This window comes from Notolabrus celidotus, chromosome 7 (assembly GCF_009762535.1).
Source record: "Notolabrus celidotus isolate fNotCel1 chromosome 7, fNotCel1.pri, whole genome shotgun sequence".
Lineage (NCBI taxonomy): Eukaryota > Metazoa > Chordata > Actinopteri > Labriformes > Labridae > Notolabrus > Notolabrus celidotus.
The window spans coordinates 20,965,507-20,985,908 of NC_048278.1; the positions used below are offsets into that span (position 1 = coordinate 20,965,507).

General features: G+C 40.0%; 1 protein-coding gene across 2 annotated transcripts in view; it reads right to left on the reverse strand.

Moving 5' to 3' along the window:
• Positions 1–31: 31 nt before the first annotated feature.
• Positions 32–20,402, reverse strand: part of doc2d (double C2-like domains, delta) — a 99,170-nt gene continuing 78,799 nt past the window's right edge. For both annotated transcript variants that reach the window (XM_034686858.1, XM_034686859.1), the window contains exons 9-11: positions 8,136–8,217; positions 7,768–7,864; positions 32–3,867 (exon numbers count right to left, since the gene is read on the reverse strand). In XM_034686858.1, coding sequence (XP_034542749.1) covers positions 3,728–3,867; positions 7,768–7,864; positions 8,136–8,217 — 319 coding nt within the window. In that variant the 3' untranslated portion in view covers positions 32–3,727. The remainder of the gene's footprint in view (positions 3,868–7,767; positions 7,865–8,135; positions 8,218–20,402) is intronic.

Sequence of the window (20,402 nt, forward strand, 5' to 3'; positions counted from 1 at the left end):
AATGCAGATCTCATGCAAAGGAAGACAGACGACCGCTGAAACAACTTCAATTTATTTTTCTGAAGTAGTTACACAAACCCACCACAGGATGGCGGCCATACTGTGTGATTGACATCGACAGTGAATACACAGGAACTGCAGTAGTGACTTCCCATCTTATTCGCCCCTGCCCTCCTGCATCATTACCACTCATATGAATGTCAGGAAGACGTGTCAAAATCTGTAACAGTAAAGGTTTTGCTTTTAGAAATCAACAGCCTGCTTGGTTAAGCGAAGCAACTAAGCAAAAAGTACCCTGAATCTTTGTATTCTCAAACAAATATACGCTAAGACTGAATGGATGGCATAGACTGTAAACACATCCACATTCAGAACAATTAGCTCAGGCGCTCTATTATACAAGCTGATAGTGATTGCTAAACATGCAGCTGTAGTGCAGATAAATAATTCTATAAGCAAAGCAGGATCATTAGACCATAGTCAGAAAATTTGGTGACTGTAAACAGAACCAACAGATCCACAGACGGGAATAGGCAACCCTCGAGCCAGGAATGTGAACTCTATTAGATCACTGTCACCCCGCACAGCCCCAATCAAAGTACTGAGTATTCCCAGAAATGCATCTATGATGCTGATATATCACAATAGTGTTTTTGTTTTGCTTTGATTATCTGGCTGCTGACGCACTGGGTGCTTTTATGTGCATAGAAAAAGTAGAGAGTAAACCCAGCATCCTCTTCAATAACCTAACTGAAAATGCGTTTTAGATTACTGTTTTAACACAACATTTAGTCCCAACTCTGATAATGCCCAATCCTTTTTTACTCGAAACCTTATTCACCACTGAAGGATCCATTTTTTTGCAGACAACGATGAGACACAAGGTTGTTGAAGGACGGCAAGAATATGAGCAGCCGGATCGATTTAACAGTTAGAAAATTCCCAGAGGCTACAGACTGACTGTGGATGTGCCTGCGTGTACCTCTGTACGGCCAGAACCAGAGTGACGAATGAATCGAGGGATTAAAACGTATATCCTGGCTGGAATTTAGACAACCCAGCAGAAGTCTATGCCTTATTCACGATCAATGTGTGGAGATGTGCATAGTGATACATGACACATGTAGTTTACAATGAGGAGATCGTTTTTCAGTTCTTGAATCTTAGCTTGTTATTTTTCCCTGTGTCCATGCAGAGTGTAACCCCTTTTTACCTCCTGAAGTCAGAGAGGAAAAGGGTGTCCCCCATATTATTTATCATACACGCAGGGCCATTTTTCAAGTTGGCTTTGTAGCTACAGTCAGACAACAGCTAATATGGCATTCAACCACTTACTAGTTAATATCACTGTAAACTTTTAAGGTAATAACTGCCAAAATCAGTGTTTACTATGGTTACAAGATGTACAAAAAAGGTTTCAATTTCTATCTAAAGTTATGTTGAACCATAACTCAATGTAAACAAGCTTTAATCTAGGTAGTGGTCAAACTGAACTGAACTGTTGTCTGACAGTGACTAATCAAATAGGTTTTTTGTTCTGAAATAGAGTCAGGTGTGGCTATCTAAAAAATTATTACCAATTCCCCATTTAAAAGTTGGCCAGCAACTGAACAGACAATGTGTGAAAATAATTTGGAGGGAATAAGGCCATATTTAAGCGAGCTACACTAGCTATAGCCAGACAGCAGCTAAGGTTAGCATTTAGCCATTCACTAGCCAATATTACTGTAAGCTAGGAAGTGGCTATAAGCTAATATTAGTCTTTGGTAGTGTAACAAGATAAAACAGGAAAGGCATAAATTCCTATAAAATGTAATTTTACCCAGTAACTTAATGTAAACAAGCTGTAAGCGAGGAAATGGTTGATAGCTCGCTGTTGTAGCTGTGGTAGCTAAAGGGTTGTTTTGTTTGAAATATCGCCAGATGTCCCTCTTGATTTTCATTACATATGGTATTTTCAGTTGCTCATTAAATACCAACAGGATGAGAATTGTCAAATACACTACATTATCAAGATTTATAAATATTATAACAGTATTTTAGCTTTCCACCATGAAAGTGATCACAGAGAATTATGGCCGCTGTTTGAATATGATAAATTTAGCCTGCATTTCTCCAATCTGCACACTGTTAACCCTCATGACATTAACACAATACTTGTAGAGGTCATGTTTCCTGTCCAGAGGATGAAATTCACAAGCCTCTAGACAACCTGATATTTCATCAGTTATAAGTAAATGACTGAACTGGATAGTGATCACAGCACTAACTTCATGAAATGGTTTGTTTACATTTTTTTTTGTATACATTCATGACTGATGGAGTAAATAGGTGAATTAAGGGAGATTAACATGCTCTGGGTCTCATATCTCAGAAAGCAGGACCAATCAAAGCCTGAGTATCCAAATGTATAGAACAGCTTTGATATTGCTCTGCAGGGAAAAAAATGTTGCATCATTGATGACTCTATTGGAGCAAAATTGGAGCCACAGAGGAAATAAATCCTGCTTGGGAAGTAAAGGTAAAAGCATAACCTCCAAAAGTAATATCCGTTCTGCCTGCCACTGACACAACTTTTTCATCAGGGAGAGTCAAAAAGAGCGGTCAGAGGTTATTTAGCAAGATGTATTCAATTCTTAAAGTTTCTGGCTCTGGGGGAGAGAGGTGACAAAGGTCTGGGATGTACAATTGACAGCTTCTCAGAGTCCTGCAGCTTGGGACACTCACACCCACTGAGGCCTGTGGTGGTGTCTGTGGTGGAGGCCGCAGAGTATTTCGCTCCTGTACGGGTTTCTGTTGTCCTTTGTTATTATTTCTTCACACCTCTGTGCTTCTGCAGTTTGACAGAAACATTTTGAATGGGGCATGGCTTGAATGCAGACACACACACACACGCACACACACACACACACACACACACACACACACACACACACACACACACACACACACACACACACACACACACACGCACACACACAACACAGACAGAAAATGTAGGCACTCATATTCTCATAGCCCTCATGCACACACACACAAACACACACACTGACATTTCAATGTCTGATATGAAGAAAGCCACTGTCACTGAAAGACAATGAGAGACATAAGAACAAGAACACTGAAACGGTAAATGTACAAATCCACCAAATGGATCATTTTGTGCTTTATAAGACTGTGTGTTGTTTTGCATCAGATCAACAACCACTAAATTAGAGACTTCTTACAACACAATCACCCTCGTATCTGTAACTATACACCACATTATGAGTCACTTGTACGTATGCACACACACTTTTGGCCCCTTTCACTGAATGAATTTGAGTACATTAATCTCAAATGTCTTCATCAGGTGTAAATTTTCACAATGAGCCACTTCCACAATACAGTGAGGTCTAAAGCACAATTTCTGTGAGTACTGTTTTGTTACGTCAACACTTTAATGAGGACATTGTCACAATTTGGTTGACCTTTAGAAAAAAATACATTTTAAAAAATGTATTCAGATAACACATTATTACCATCACTAATATTAGTATGAATATTATACTAATACTTGTATTGGTGTTAAATGAGGAACTTCATTTTTTTAACATCATTATTGCATTTTTTTATCCTTTATTCTGGCGTTGCTTGGTCTCTTTTGTCAACCATCCTTCAGTTAGACAAGTGTGTGTTAGTGTGTGTGTGTTCGGGTGTGTTTCTATGCATGAACGTCTGGTGTAATCTAGTCCGGTTTGTCACTGCTCGGGGCTCCTTGCTGTGTGAGCGTATGCCAGTATTCCACTTTCTTCCCTTTGTTTTTGAGACACTCGAACCAGTGTTTGAGTCTTTGTCCGCTTGCATTGATGCCCAGCTCTACTCCACCTGCAAACAGAAAGGGGAGGGAGAAAGAAAAGGAGAATGATGAAGGGATAGGAAGAGGTAAAGGAGACATATTCAGAAGAATCAATGGAAGCGATGAGAAGAAGACAGACCAAAAGTAAAAGGAGTAAAGGGAGTCCTCTGATCCTTTATTTAAGGAGTAGTCCTAACCCTACAATTTCAACTCTTCTATTACAAAGAAAATTCAGAAAAAAGTGGCCTTTATCACTGGTAAACTTTAATATTTCAAATAGGTAAGATCTACCTCTTTGGCTCTTAAAAATAAATCATTTAATCTTTTATCACTTGGGGGCACAAAATAGCCATTAAACAAGTCAGCAACTTGTTTACATATCCAGCTGTTATGGAGCAACATTGCCATTCAATGGCAGTCCCATTTGTGTATACCTGATGAATGCAAGTCCATTAGTCACTCTCTTTTAGCACTGTTTTTGATTGCTATAAACTCTCAAGGGAAATATCTGTCTCTTTAGCAGCTGAATGCTTCACTACTTTCCTCAGCCGTAGTCCTTTATTGTGTCCATCTGCTGTTTGGTGCTGAGCAGGAAATGCGCAGGGGGTTTTAAAGTTTTTATTATTGTGTAAAAAAAAAAGGCCTGCTTTCTTCCTATCTCACAAGCTAAAGAAGTGCAGTCTCCTCCAGAAATGTAACCGGTAACAAAGGCTGTCAGACAAAATGAGTTAAAATGGAAAATACTAGACTTCTCTTAGAAATGTGGTCCAGCAGAAGTTTTAAGTTGCACATAATGTAACAAGAGCAAGTCAAGCACACACAGCTCAAAATCTTACTACAGCTGCCTGACGTGTGAATTGAAACAAATGACACTAAACAAGTAAAGTGATTGTTTTGCAGACACTTTGTTTGCTTCAATCTAATATTAAATAATAATAAATAGAGCCTAGGCAATAACTGACATTAACATTCATGCCAATAAAGATGATCATTTTTTTGACTGGCAGACAGACAGGGAGCAGAGAAGGAAGCCGGCAGACATTTGAGACAAATTCCTCCAGGCAGAGTGAAAGAGAAATAGACAGGCAACGGGGGAATTACAAGAAAGACAGATTAAGATAAGGGAAGATTTATTGAAAGGGCATGGAGGGAATAAATATGCAGAGAAGCAGGAAATGACTCAGGTGAAAGTGAGCTGAGGTGATGGAGGCTTTGGTGGAGCAGACTGTAAGATAGAGAGATGCAGGCAGTTGTCACGCCGAGGTTATTACAGAGCCATTCCCTTGGCTGTGATTGCACAGTCAATGGAGCGTGAAGTTTTAAACACGGTATTTTGGCAATGCTGCCTTATAACAGCGCCTTGCAAAATGACAGCCGCGAGGAAAACAAGGCTTGATTGTTGATCTGCGTCTCATCAGAGCTCCGCATTGAACATCGCCTAAGACGCTGCTGCTGGGAGGGGAGGAGCTGCCTGTGAGTGTTTGCTACCATGTACCCTCTTTTTCCTTTCCTCACACACACACACACACACACACACACACACACACACACACACACACACACACACACACACACACACACACACACACACACACACACACACACACACACTCACAGCTGGAAATGCAGGTCAAAACCTGTTGGCAGAGTTTCGATAGGATAATCACGCACAACACTTTGTCACCTCCACTCACACCCCCATCACCTCCGAAATAGAGATCGATGGCGTGTTCCTGGAGCCTGACGGCTGTCAGTGACAAACAAACAGTCAGCCATCCTGACACGGGAAGGGGGAGAATAAGGTAAGGAACTAGTGTCAAGGGAGGAGACAGAGGTGAGGAAAAGCCTGACATGGATGCTTGATAGACACCAGCAGCTGCACAGATTTGACCCATTTATTTCAACCCCTTACGAAATTGTCTCATGCTGCAAATTTTTCTAATTCAACACAACTACCTGGTACAAGAGTATTGTTTCAAATCAGGTATTCAGCTGAATTGTAAAACAAAAAAAAAGGATATTGAAACCCCTCACTTGTGTTAAAATCATAGAGATTAAAAAGAGCAGTGCAAAAAGAGTTTTTTTTGGATGTCAAACTAGGACAAAATTTGAAATACTACAGTAAACTTAGCATGTTATACTCAGTCCTTAAAAGCTTCGAAGTTAAACTGTTGCTTATTGGGTTTTCTTTTGCGTCCAGTTGAAAAGAAACTCTACCTAGTCTTGGAAGTCTTTATAAAGTCATCTACTGCAGGCACAGCAAAACACACGAGGCTCAGTTTGTCTAGAAAGTTTTAAATCTGTTTGCACAGGAACACTTTCAAGTTTCTGGTTCAAGTGGTGCTCACGGTGGTTAAAAAGACGCTGCTGTTGCCCCTCAGCAGGCTCCCAGCAAGCTGGCCAATCAGTAGTAAGATAGCTTTCTAGGGAATTTAAAGAGGCAGGGTCTAAAATAGCTTGTTTCAGTTTTGTAACTGAATTTCTTTAAGGTTACTGAATATAAATATAGAGCTAGAAATGAGCATAAAAGGTATCAGATACAAGTCTCTTGACCTTTCTGCAATGAAACCTTTTTCAAGGCAGCAACAAAAGGATGGGAATGGCTGCGACACTGAAAACTGTTCTGGTGGCCCACTGTGACTGAGCGAAAATGACAGGAATTTAATTGCTGGATTTTATAAAGACATTGATAAAGCAAATGTATAAAGTGCCATCAGTCAAAGCATGCTTAGTATTGAGGATGTCAGAGGTATTGGATTGCCTTCTACTTGAGACTGGATTAATTTGTTTCTAAAGTTGGGGAGTATGATGTGTCTTTATCTCTTTAGAACATGTATTGAGTCTTCTGAACAAGGTCTCCCTGTAAGGTAATAAAGACATAAATGTACAACGTAACATTTTTATATCAGTTGTGTAGATTTAGTTCTAGATGAAGATGAAATTTCACATTATTCCCTTTGTATTGATTTTTATAGCAAGTCATCCACTTGATTTATTGTGTCTTTTTCTGTGTACTTTGGCCTTCACGTTTATTCTCCCACCATTCACTTCTCTCCTCTTGTATCCCTGAAATCTCACCTTTTACTGTATGACATCCTCTATATCTTCAGCTAAGCCTATTAGCCAGCTTGTTATTGCTCTCACTCTTACAATGGTGCACCAGGATTCTGTCCGCTCTGCCTCTTTATCAAATCCTTTTTCTCCATTCTTCTTGGTCTCTGTGTCATTTTTCTCCCAGCACCAATTAGCATAACTGGCAGGTTGATGTAGCTAAACCTGTAATGATAATGGTCAGGGGAACGACTGTTATCTGAGGCAGTACGTGAGACCGATGGCCTTTCCTCCCAGCAAGCCTAATAACTCACTGGGCTTATCTAAACACAGGGTGCCTCCCACCCACTGCCTCTCACACATGTGCTAACGCACACATACATTAGACGCAGTAAAACGCTTTGATCTGAAAGCCTTCAAGCTCACAGGGTGGTAATTCATTCTCACTGTTCCTCCCAACTACTTCTCCATCACTCTCTGAGCTCCCACATGCACGTTGCTGTGATGTACACACTACGCCATGCCAAAGCTGTTTAGCAGCCTGACGCATCAGCAGCTATCTGATGTGCCAAGTCAACGAAAAATGGGGATCCAGAGTGAAAGTCCTCCTTTTTGATTTCTAAAGCCCCTCCATTTCCTTTTCCACTCAAACTCTCCTTTGCTTGCTCAATCGTTCTCCTCTATCCTCATAATTACCCTTCATCTCTCCTCAATTTTTTCTTCTCTTTTCTCTCCACCCACTCTCGGCCTGGTTTTCATTCTTTCTGCAATTGCGTCACTTTCATTCAAACACTCTCGTACAGTCATCTACTTTGCCACTGTTGCTTTCTTCTTCACTCCTCCCCTCCAACACCCGCCCTTTATTTTTCACAGCCTACCTATGAAGTCGTTGCTCATTCCCAAGTCGTAGTCCCACACGGAGATCTCCAGGGTTTTCTTCGCCAGCTGGTCCAAGGTTACATCGTATGAAAACTCCTGTGCAGGTGCAGAACACAAGAGCATATTTATATCAATGATTCACCAGAGTTGAAAGGAACCAAGTTTTGTAATTTAGTGAATTCTTGCATGCAGAGTGATACTTGAGGCACACTCAAGGAAATATGAAGTCACTTAAATATAGTACGCCTGATTGCCATGCTTCTTCTAACATTATATTAAGTACAGCATCGTTTATGAGTTCAGTAAAGAAATCAGAGGCATTTCTGGATGAACTGTGGTTATTTCGAGAGCAGGAAACTAGCTGTACCTCATTGAATTCTGGGTTGAGAGTCTTTTTCTTCACTGAAGTCTTGTTCTTGGACTTCTTCCCCATATCTGGCTGAAGGATTCTGGGAAAGAGGAGAAAAAGGAGAGCACAGGCTTAAGAGGGCATACAAATCCTGGGACCTAGTTCGCTCTTCAGAATTCCTGCCAAACCTCATGATGACACATTTTCCAGCTTAAAGGAAGAGTTTGACATTATATTACAACCTACAACCTGCAGCTGGTTAGCTTAGCATAATGACTGGAAACAATAGAGAAAAGCTTAGCCTTTCACTTTCTCTTTTCTAAGGGTTATTGGTTGGCTAATTTGTTAGCTTTCAGCAGACCAAAGCTCGCTGTTTCCCTCTTTTCCCACTTGTTATTGTAGGCTAAATTAGCCAACTACTGACTGCAACCTTTTGTGACATGCCGATAATAGAGTTTTAACAAGAAGGTGAATGAGCATTTACGACAAAGTCCAAAACTACAATCCCAGGACAAAAGGCATTTGAACAAAAGAGATGCTCAAATTCATTTTACCTTCCCAGCAAAGCCCCAATAATCCTTATTTCTGAGATCAAAGTTAATAATCCATTACTTTTTAATCCATGCCCTGATGTGACAGGAAACTTTGCTGAATGGCGGAAACAAAGGAAGACAAGGAAGTTTGCAAAATTTCTCCCACAGATAATTGTGACCCAGAAGTCTTTTGAACAAAAGCAAGGACAGTGAGAGAGCGAGATGGGAACAGTATGGGAGAGAGACAGTAGACCACAGCAAGATCATAATCGCTCCGACGTTGGAGGACTGTACGCTCCGGCGAAGAGGCGACAGAAGGAGTGCCAGAGGGCAATGGGAGTCATCATCAGCATAAATTCTAAGTCAAGATGTTCAGGCGCTGAGATATCTCACTCTTTCAGCCTCCTCCCCGCCGGTGACGAATCCTGGCCTGACAGCTGATGCATGAGATGAGCTTGAGGTTGTCACTGCCGCGCCGGAATCAGAGCAAGTGAGGGATGGAGGTGGAGAAATTGATAGAAGCAAGGTGGTGGCACAAAAACTTGAGCCACTGTATGTTGTCAGCACTGAAGATATCGTTTTTTCATGATAGGAAATATTTGGGCTGAAGTTGTAGTTATCTGAGGTAGTTCAGTCCTTCTGCTTATAACAACTGAAAATGCATACACATGAGTTGCTACTAAAGGGATAGTTCAGTTTTTGTGAAGTGGGGTTGTATGAGGTACTTGTCAATAGTAAGTGTATCAGCCACAGGGGATAATGGTCAGCTTGGACTCTTTGTTGAGAGAGCAGGAGAACCTAGGCTACGGTGTTGGGCTAACAACTTCCTTAGACTGGGTCAGCTCTACTACGTAATTAGCTCATTTTAACAAACTACAACCAATGCACTATTCTCAGTGTAAGTGGATCTTCCATTTGGACATGTTTCATTGCTTTGGTCCAAGTAAGTGTAAGTGTCATTTTTTACACTATTCATGGACATACCGCATTTTCTACCGCCGGCAGCACACTGATCATGCTGATGATGTGCGAGTCACTAATATATTATGAATTTTGCTGTTTTTGCCCCACAGTTTGACATAATTTCAAGCAACAAACATTGAATATTGTCCGGCAGACACAGTAATGGCTGTAGAGCTTGTTATTTCAGCTCAGTCTTCCCCTTCAACAGCTGGCACTGTGTGTTTTGATAAGGGAAACTTATTGTTCGGGCCAGCCGGTGTGCCATTACGCAATAAAAAAAACAATGAGAGCTGAAAACTTACATGGAAGATGCACTTCCACTCCACTTCTCTGGTTTTCTGATTTAACTTCTGAAAACTGGAGATAGTCTGTAAAAAGGCTGCGTTCAGGATGACAGGGACAATGTAGACTGCAGCTGTGTGCAATCCACTGCATCCTCTGATTCAGAAAGGTCCTGAAATACTGCCGTTCCCACTCATGAGGGCAGGTCGGTTTTTCGGTTTGTGGGTATGGGCTCACTGTTTAAACAGCTGTACCACCAGGTAACTTGGGATCTCTCCTGCTCTCCAGTTAGCACAGAAGTGTCCTCCCCTCTCTCTCTTTCTGTCCTTTGAGTTTTGTTCTTCCTCTGTAAACTCCAAATGGTAAAGGATATTTTCAAAGTGTGTCATTTTAAAAAAGTTTCAGTCAAATATTTGACACAGCACTTTTTCTACTTGGTCTATTTAACATACTTGACAAGCATTTTAAACAACAAATCACAGACCATTTGTCCTCACTGTTCAGCCCCACAAGCTAGAATGATATCCGCTTTAGACTGTGCATTGCTGTAAACCGGATTACAATGAGCAGTGCGCATTTCCGTGCACTAAAGGCAAAGCTGGTTCCTATTTCAAATATGACACAATTACTGTATTTGTCAAAACATTTAAATTAGCTGATGATTCTGTGACAAATCTGTACATTGGTGGGAGGTGTTTAGTCTTGTCAGCTGGTGCGTATACATAGTGAAAATCAGAATCTGCTTCTAGGCTTCAAGAGAACAGAAAATTGAAATATCCTTGAAACCTTTCAATAATGTAAAAGAATTTGATATTCAGATTAAGTGGCGCTTCGGTATTGATATTAGACTGAAATTCAAATGTGGGTGAATTAAAATGTACTGAGATAGTTCATAAAACCATGTGCAAGCAAACTTGATCATTTTCATTTTGCAGAAGTATTAGCTTGGCTCAGCACAAACAGGTCGATATGTTTGGTTTATTGAAACTAAAACTTGACTGGTTTGATTCCACAGTGAAACTTTATAACCACTTTATAACCACTTTATAAATTATATGGTGTTTCCACAACTTTACCCTCTGCTTAGAGAAAGCTCAGCAAAGTTGGGCAGGCAGCACAAGTGCAAACTAAGTCAACATAAAGTAACAAATAAGACAGAAATACACCTGAGATGTGACAGTAACTGAGATGTGCTTCTGAATGAGTTTGAGATGTTTCAGCTGAGTAAAATATATTTCTGGAGACGTGTATCATGTATCTGCTGCCTATCTTAAAGCTAATGACTATTAGTCCAGAGGGTTTTTTTTGTGAATAAAGACAAACGGCTCAGTTGTGAATTTGATAAAATCGTGCAAGATCAAAACATTTGTGTCCTCTTTGCACATTCGGAGCTTCTCCTAAACAGTCTCTCCTCTCAGGAAATGCCCTCAGGAAAGACTAATAGTAGCCTAAAGATATATTCTGAATTACTACTTGAGTCCACTGGTACAAAACCTCTTGTATGCCGATTACATTCCTTATTTTGTTTTTCTTGTTCAAGTTATTCAACTGATGAAATGTTACCTGACCTTATTTTTTTAATCACTGATCACAGACTTTGGGAGCTGCTTGTTGCATTTTAAGTGTGATTTGCACACAATATGATCAGCATTTATAAACATAAATGACTGCTGCATTAACAATGGTCTGACTGCTTCACCAGAAAAAAACATGAAGAATGAAATCAATTGAGACTGGGTGCCAAAAAGCCTGTGTTTGTCCAGCACAGTGTGAGAAGGTGAGGTGAGAGCCCGAGGGGGGGGGGATCACAGTGTGAGCTTTGCAAAAACACACTTTACATTTTGCTCCAAGGAATTTGAGATGGGGGACTCCAATTTCCAGACTGACAAAACACCATTTGACAGCAACATTAATAATAATGATGGCATAACTAAAAATATTCTGGGCAGCTGAAACCAAACTATGCAGGAATTACCGTGGAAAATTCAATCTGAAGAATTATTCATACCACGGGAGGCTGGTCCATAGAGATAGGAAGGATTATCCGCTCTGTTTTTGTTAGCTTCTTCCTCAAAAAGTAGGTTGTTCCCTGCTAAATACAAAGAGCTAAGTGATAATACATTTCTATGCTGTACACTTTAACTATTTCAGCCATGTAACACAAACCTTTACAGACTGATAAAGCTAACAGGGGCCGACAGCTGTTCCTCTTAATGATGGTGATGCAGCAATACTTTAACAGCTTCAAACACACGTCTCAGCAAAGCATCACACTTACTACACTTACTGAATTTAGAAAGGCAGTTTTTTTTTTGCAGGGTATATTGTTGGCTGTATGTTAGGTATGTGCGTGTTAATGACTTTGTTGTCACCCAACGTAACTGTGATGTGTGAATGTTGGAAAAGCTCTCAGCCACTGTATTCATTCCTGTTTCACACAGACTGGCTGCAGAGATCTTTTTTGTTTAACTTCATTGCAAAACCTCAAATCAGGATTGCCACACTCACATGGCCACCAGGGTTTATCTGACATAGAGTTTGTCCTCTGCCCATTCACTGCACATGCCACAAACACGCAAGTGGAGCCAGTGGAGCAAGCATGAGCCAGAAAAAGAAACCGTACACTTGTCCAGCGTAATGTATGTACAGTACTTTACTCCACATCTCTAGTCCTATCCTTCAACAGTCCAACACGCTATTTTGATTTATTGTCTTTACTTTGTCCCTCTTTATCTTTTTCTTGTTGTTCAGCCAAATACAACAAACAAGGGAGTTCTCGTAAAACATGGGGGACAAAATCCAAAGTCCCACTTTGTGTGTGAATACTTCTCCCAAAGCAAATACAGGGGTTAGGCAGCCTCAATTTGACAAGTCAAGAGCAAATCTTCAAATTTTAGGAAGATGATACTCCTCTTCCTCTTATAAAATACAATAATGGCCAATAAAGTGCAAGACCATTCAGTGTGTTATGTGCAATGTCATTTGCTCTCTAATAATTTGTGAAATAAATGGGAAACCATACATGTAAAATTGACTTTATAGGATGCGCTTGCTCTTTGTTAAAACTTCTATGACTACCTTCTATTGCTGTTGTATGAGTTTGTAATCGTGGTTAATGCATGTGGGCTTGTTGAGAACATTATAGAGCTATGAACAAAGTTTTGTCATCCAGTGTAGGATGACAATAAAGACTTTGTTTTCTTATGTAACTCTTTCCTTCATTCCAAAGTTTCTTCCTTCATTTCAAACTACATCCTTGATTTATTTTCTCTGTTTAATTTATACAAGGGGTTGAACACAAGCTGCACTGCAGAGATGATAAAGACTACTGAATTCTACATCATGTATGGTGAGTAAAAATGTACATTGTTTTGCCTCTAGTTTGCGCTGACCTTTATGTCATTGGACTCACATGACTCAGTCACATGGCCACTTGAACACGCTCTAACTGCTCGGGTCATGAGAAATTGGCGCCTAAAGCCAACCTGACAGCAGGTTCAAGTTTGGAAGGGACAAACAGATGAACAAAAACAAGAGAAAGAAGTAAGAGAAACACAGAAGTGACGGGTAAATGAGGGAGAGAGAGCTGGTTAAAGACGGGGTGCACAGTTATGACACGGTGATGCAAAAGCAACAAATACATAGAGGAGCTAAATATATGTCTGCCGCAGTGAGGATTCATGATTTACACTTCACACACGCAGAAAGGAGTAAAGGGAGGGAGAAAAAAAAACAGAACTGTAACATATGGCATGTTTGCACGGTCAGCAGGATTCTACGACACGTTTTGCATTTTTTCTGCCTTCACATGACTTTTCTCTGACACAGTAATTTATTCTCACAATCTTTCAGGTAATGTGGGAGAGACGGGGAGAGGAGTGCGGGTCCTTCTGGAGGATGTAAACTCATTTAGTCTGTAAATGCTAATTTGTCCTTTCAATTGGAAGACAAATTAGTTCTGTGATAATTCTGACCTTGTCTCACTTGAACGGCTTCAAAAAGCGAATTTAAGAGCGATTGGAAAAGCCCTCTGGAAAAATGCACAGACACACACTCACATACACACACACACACAGCATTGATAAAGAAAGACTGGCATCAAGATCAGCTTTAGTTACAGATTCTTTGAGAGGACTGATGGTGTTACAGCTGCAGGACATCACCGCCCAGACAGTGAAGCGAGGCAGAAAGCTAGCTAAGCAAATTAATTCTTTACCCCATGTCAGAGTAATTGCTCTCTGTACTCTGGAGATGTAGCGCACCTATGTCTGCCATACATTGCACCCCAACCCCGACTACCCTCCGACCTTAAAGTTAGTTTAACAAACTTTACAGTCTTAATTACTTGGAAGCTCAGAAGGAGGCATTAAGAGCAGTATTTACTCAGCAGACCAACCGACTGAGGTGAATAAAGCTCTTTGGGATGAATACAGAGCTCCTGATACAAAAGAGAACAAAAGCAAACTCTGGCAGACAGGCAAATGATCCAAACAACTTTAGTGCCAGTAAAAAGAATCAGATCAGACGCTGGCTTAAACAAATCACGTCAACTTGTTTTCTTTATAAAAAGAAGCAGCCAATAAAAAGAACAAAAAAGGGAGACATAACCAGATGCAACAGAGTCGGTGAGGAGAAAAGAGTGACAGGAGCAAAAGGAAGACGTTTACTCTGGGTGCACGTGTTACTTTCTGGTGAACTCAAAACAAGCAGCAAAATAGACCAATAAAGGAAAATGTATCACTTCTAAAGTAGGGGAACGAATCAATACCTCGGAGAGAACAAAGGAGAATATCTACCACTGTGTCTGAGCAAGCGAAAGGGTTTTATTTCTGCAACACGCAAGCTCTTCTCTTGGTTTTGTTTCTGTGAGAGTTAAAGAAGTTTGGCTCCGTATCTTGAGCTTTTACAACTCCCAGAAAACATCCAATAAAAATATTTCTGATTCATTGCTGCTGGTTGCTGTTAGGTCACGGAAAAGATGCATCAGAATTAACAATGTTTATTGCGCTTAAATTCAAAGCAATGCAAGGTCATTTCAATGTCAAAGATATCTTTGTTGGCAGAAAGTCTATTAACTTACTCTGCAACATGTCAGTAAGATTATCAAGTGAAACAGGACTTATTCTGTGATGAACCATCAAAACTTCATTCATTTCTATAGAGCAGGGTGTTATGGGTAACTGTAGGTCAAGGGTAGCAGAGACACCAAAGTTAAAACTCTAGAGATCTAAAGCAGTTTGTTTTTTCTGCATCTTTACCATCACTCACAGGCCAAACACAAACATTATCTTGTTTACAGGGGTCATAAGTGCCTCATCTATTTCTATTACTATCCAATTGTACCATTATCATCACAATATAACTACTTGTAGACTTTGAAAACAGTTTTAGAGTCATTTAAGCTTCCTTCAGGAGCAGTATCAGCAACCTGCTGCTCCTTCTACCTTGAATCCTCCCACTGGTGGAAGCGGCGTCGGTCACAGGGTTTGTTGTCCTGTGTGTGTGGGAGCTCTCTCACTCCTGCACTGTTGGTATTTAAGTGCAGCCGGCAGATCAGAGATGGAGCTGTGTGGGTTTTATCTGTCACCATCCATGCCTTACAGGCAGGTTGGCTCAGGTGCACGGTGTCAGACACTTTGCTTTCCATCAGCTCTGTGTTTCACACTTTGAAAACACCCGCAGCACTGAGAGGAGAGCTCAGTTTGACAGTATGACGGGAAAGACAAAGTCTGGGCCACTTCAAAGAATAGTTTTAATTACTGATTGATTCATTAACTATATTTACGAAGAATTGGTTGACGATGTATTACTGTTATAGTTTCCCAAGGTCAAAATGTACAAAAACCAAATTGCTTGCTTTGTTTGACCAACACACAGAATCTCAAAAACATATAAAAGCAGTCAGTCTTCCTATCAAAGATGCTAAATTCAAAGATTCACATATTTGTTGCTGATTGATTTCCTTTGTCCTTCCTACGTCTTCAACGTCAACACTGTCAATTCCTGATTACACAAGATGATTTTAGTTTGATTTTGGTTTAGATTAATTCCATTATATCAGGATGATGCCTGTTAATCTGTCTCAAATAACGATCTAATTTTAACAAAAGACAGACAGACGTACAGTATCACTCTGGCTCACTTCAGTGGTATGAATCTGAAAAAGAAACCTGTCATGTCATTGCACTGGTGTGTGTTCAGCCTGCTCTTTTCTCACTCAGCAGAAACATGATTGGTCAGTGCTACTTGGGCTACAAACATGCTACAAACATACTACAAACAGATATAAGAACACTTCCCATGTTGAAAATCTATACCCCTGAGTACAGATTCTCCATATTTATGTACAGCCTTTACAGCCAATGAGACGATACGCAGGATCACTGGCCACACAATAACACTTGTGACAGTTTATACATGTAAAGCAGAGCAGGTATGCTGTAAGCAATCCACAATCTCATCAAAACCTGTGTCTGTCCCACATCTTACTGATTAAGGTACTCCGTGTGCAGCCTTGCCAATGTTCTAAAGCCTGCGGGACCCGCTGATCCAGTGGTTGAGCCGTGTGCCTTTGTGTATGAACAAAAGACACGCCGTTATCCTACAGAAGAGTATTAACTGAGAAAGCTGGCTGAGCCACAGCAGCCCCTCCTGCTTTTGATAACAGTACCGCAACCTGCATGCAATGATTCACATCAGCATAGGGAGAAGAACTGGGCACAGACTGTGTGTGATGTGTGATCATTTACACCTCAACTGTGTATCTTGCCATCTTACTGCTATTTGTAACATTATGTTGAAATGTCTAAGATTGTATTATTGTGTGCAACTTCAAACGTCACTCATATCAGTGTATGATACATCAGTATCAAGCTTATATTAACATATTATCCCATAGCTTCATGCTAACATCGGGGAACTATAAAGAAGCTTTGTTTCATTTAAGAATGTATCTAAATTGACTGACTTCAGTCCTCTCTTCTTCTCTTTTCCATCACATAGATATCAGACAAATTACTAGTGAAGATATTCTAAGAGTCTGATCTGTTACAAAAGCAATGGATACAGTATGAAGGCATATTAATAATATGATATGCCATGGTACTTTTGACCTAGCAATGGTTTCATGTGGAAGTGTGACATCATTAGTCAGCAACCTGACTTTTTTTTCTTGTTTTTCAACCTCTCTTGAAATTGAATATTGCCTTTTTTCTCTAAATTTTGACTTTCAAAGTGCATAATGAAAAAAACTTCCCTCCCCTTTTCTTTTGCCTCATCCCTGGTCCTTAAACTGTTCTGTTTCATACTGAGTTCAATGCATAGAGAAGTTGGCAGACGCGTCATCGTACCACCCCTGCACACATGAGGTGCAACCAACCACAGATTTGATAGATTCACATGAGAACAAGTAAGTGATGTTGTCATGAAATGATCCAGTTTGTAGTTGAGATTATCAGACTGGCTTCAGAGTAGCAAACTGTGATCTGACATTGCAGATCTATTCTTTTTGTTTTTACTCTTCAAGGTGACTTCAGTCAAGCAGTATCTGTGGTAAGGTTAAAAGGTTATTATTATTCCTTGTAAACAAAAGGCTCATAGATTGAATCAAGTGTATAATAAACTCGCTTTAGTATTGTGTATATTTGAAGTGAATAGCATGTGAAGTAAACTAGCTAGCAGTGTGAAGCTATTCATAGACTTGAATCACTCTCAGAGTCCCACTTTGTGTCTGAAAGAGGGGCAGGTGTTTTGATGGGGGAGGGGGGTAGGTCACATTACTATGTGTTTTACAGAGAGCTATGATAATTATGAATCCCAAGTTAAAAAATAAATATTTTTAATTATTTTTCTATTTTACTGTTATTGTATTGATGCTGATGAGGGGAGGCTTCAACTGAGAGAGTGTAGGATGAGAAAGACCAAGCACAAATATCTTCTCCTCCACAGAACTACAACCACAGCCACAAAACTAAAAGAAGAGAATGAGGAAGAGGAGCCCCTATCTCAAAAAAAGATACATCCTACAACATCCCAGAAGAGACAGAGAAAGGGAAGATAGCAGTTTCCTCTATCTTCCAGAAAACAGCCACACACCGCTCCAGGCTCACCCCCGCTCCAGGCTCACCCCAGTCCGGTTCAAGGCCCATTCTACTGCAGGGCATACCAGAAGCCCCTGAGTATAACTTTTGGTGGAACCTGCTATCACATGGATATGCATCGGCAGGAAAAATAGACAATGCACGCTGGCCAAATGAATAGCTGTCAAAAAAAAAAAAAAAAAAGGCAATTTCAATCACTGCCTACCGGGACTTCTTATCAGCTTTCAGTAACCTTTTCTGTCCTCTTCATATTACAATTTCTCCTGGTGATTCATAATAGTACCCACTAAACATTTCCCATGGTGTATTAACATGATGTTCTCTTTCTTTTCCGGATGTTACACGATGCTCATGTGTCTATTTTCACCAGAGAGTAATGACAAATGTAGGCAAACTTGCAGATCTCTACAGTGTCTGATATACAAGGATAACGATCCAACAGGAGCATGATGATGCAGACATGTAGAGTTTTTTTATTTGGGAATAAATGTATGTTATGAAAATGTGCACTATGTTCTGGTGTGTTGGTTAAATATAGAAATTTGCATGTCATACCAATGATTTCCTGATACTGGCTGCATGATGCACACACCAAATGATGATAAGGGGAGTACAGACACTTAAAGCACTGGTTTGAATCATTTGCAAACCATCAAAATTGTTTTTATCAACATTTAACACTGCATCCCAACTTTTTTTTGGGTGCTGTGTGGTGGAAGAATGAGTTATTAGAGATTACTTTTTAACTAAGCTACATTTGCATTTTTTTTGCTGCATGATTGGTGCCAGATGTATGATAGTCGGATTGTGTCTGTGCTGGCTGGCAGTGACATTTTACATTTCAACATTTTAAGTGTCATGCAATTACAGGCAGCTGCCGTATCACACACCATTGTGTGTTTGAGGGATTGTAATGGTTGTACTCTCCATCAGCTCACTGAGATGAGTCTCTGTTTCAGCATGTGAGATCAATCAGTCTTAAAGACGCTTTACATTTGGTCGCCCACGCTTTCACATATTCTGTGTCTGTCTGTGGGTGTAGTGTCATGCTGGTGTCAGAGCAGGGCTTCCGATGGCTTTGCCCCTTCAGTACTGTCAAGCTGGTTGGAGGGGTGAAGTGAAATGGAACAAAGGTTACACACTGTAACCACAGGTATATGATCTGGGTGTGTCAGAGCCTGTTGTCTGTGCTTGGAGTAACTTAGTTTCTGTTTTTATTCCATGGTATAGTTTTTAGAGATTTCAAGTAATGGTTTCTAAATAAACATAATGCAACAGAATGTACTCCTATGTATACTTGACTGCATTTATGTATTGTAAAAATACAATGTTTTGAGATTTTTTCAGAAGTACTTTGAATACTGAAGTATTTTTAAAAGCAAGTACTCCAGTACTTTAACTCAAGTAATAATTTGACAGAACAACTTTCACTTGTATTGGAGTAATATTTGACATGGAGTATCTATACTTTGACTTTAGTAATGAAGCTGTGTACTTTGTCCACCACTGGTGACCATATAGTTTTATACGGTTATAGGGCCATCTTAACTAACAAAATACTGCTGGTATGCAGTTCTCAGAATGCTGTTTGACAAGGTTGGATTGCCAAATAGAAGTTAGTTCTTTTTGTCCTAGGGTGTGTGAAAAACAAATGCATAAACTTATACTAGCAAAGCATGTTTTATTGTAGCATATAATATAGCCTTGAGTATTTAAAAAACAAAACAGTTTTGATATTGGATGAATAGATTGTAGCTTTTGGCAACATGTTCAACCTCTTTCAACTTTCTGTTCTTCTCTCTCTCTCTCTCTCTCTCTCTCTCTCTCTGTGGCTCTCTCTCTCTCTCTCTCTCTCTGTCAAGGATGTTTGCAGTGGAAAAAGTAAATAAGGCTGTTTTATTGGCATGCTGTCCTTTGTCTGGTCTGACACCCACACGCAGCAGTAACAGGCAACAAAAATTACAATACAGAAATTGTTAACCTTGTCTCGTTTGCTTTGGTAGGTCATAAAAAGGCATCAGTATTCATTTCAGTCATTACCGGCAAGAAACTCCTCACAGGGGCTTTGACATACGCATTTTTAACAACAGGCTCCGTAAATGTGGTTACACCCACACATTCCACTCAACTCAACTCAACTCAATATGCTCATTATCATTGATCACTTTTACAAAATGACAACCAGGACTTCTGTGCTGGCAAAAGACATTAAAAAAACTTCTGCTTCAGTTCAATCTGATGTATTTTTCATTAATGTGGTCATTTTGGCTCTTTTGGTCATTCTAGACATTCGGGGAAAAGAGGGCAGATGCAAAACAACAGAGATCCCCTTACAGTTATACAGCATGTAAATTCCAGGTGGCTCCTTTGTGTTTATTTTTGGATGTGAAATGATTCATGATGAAATT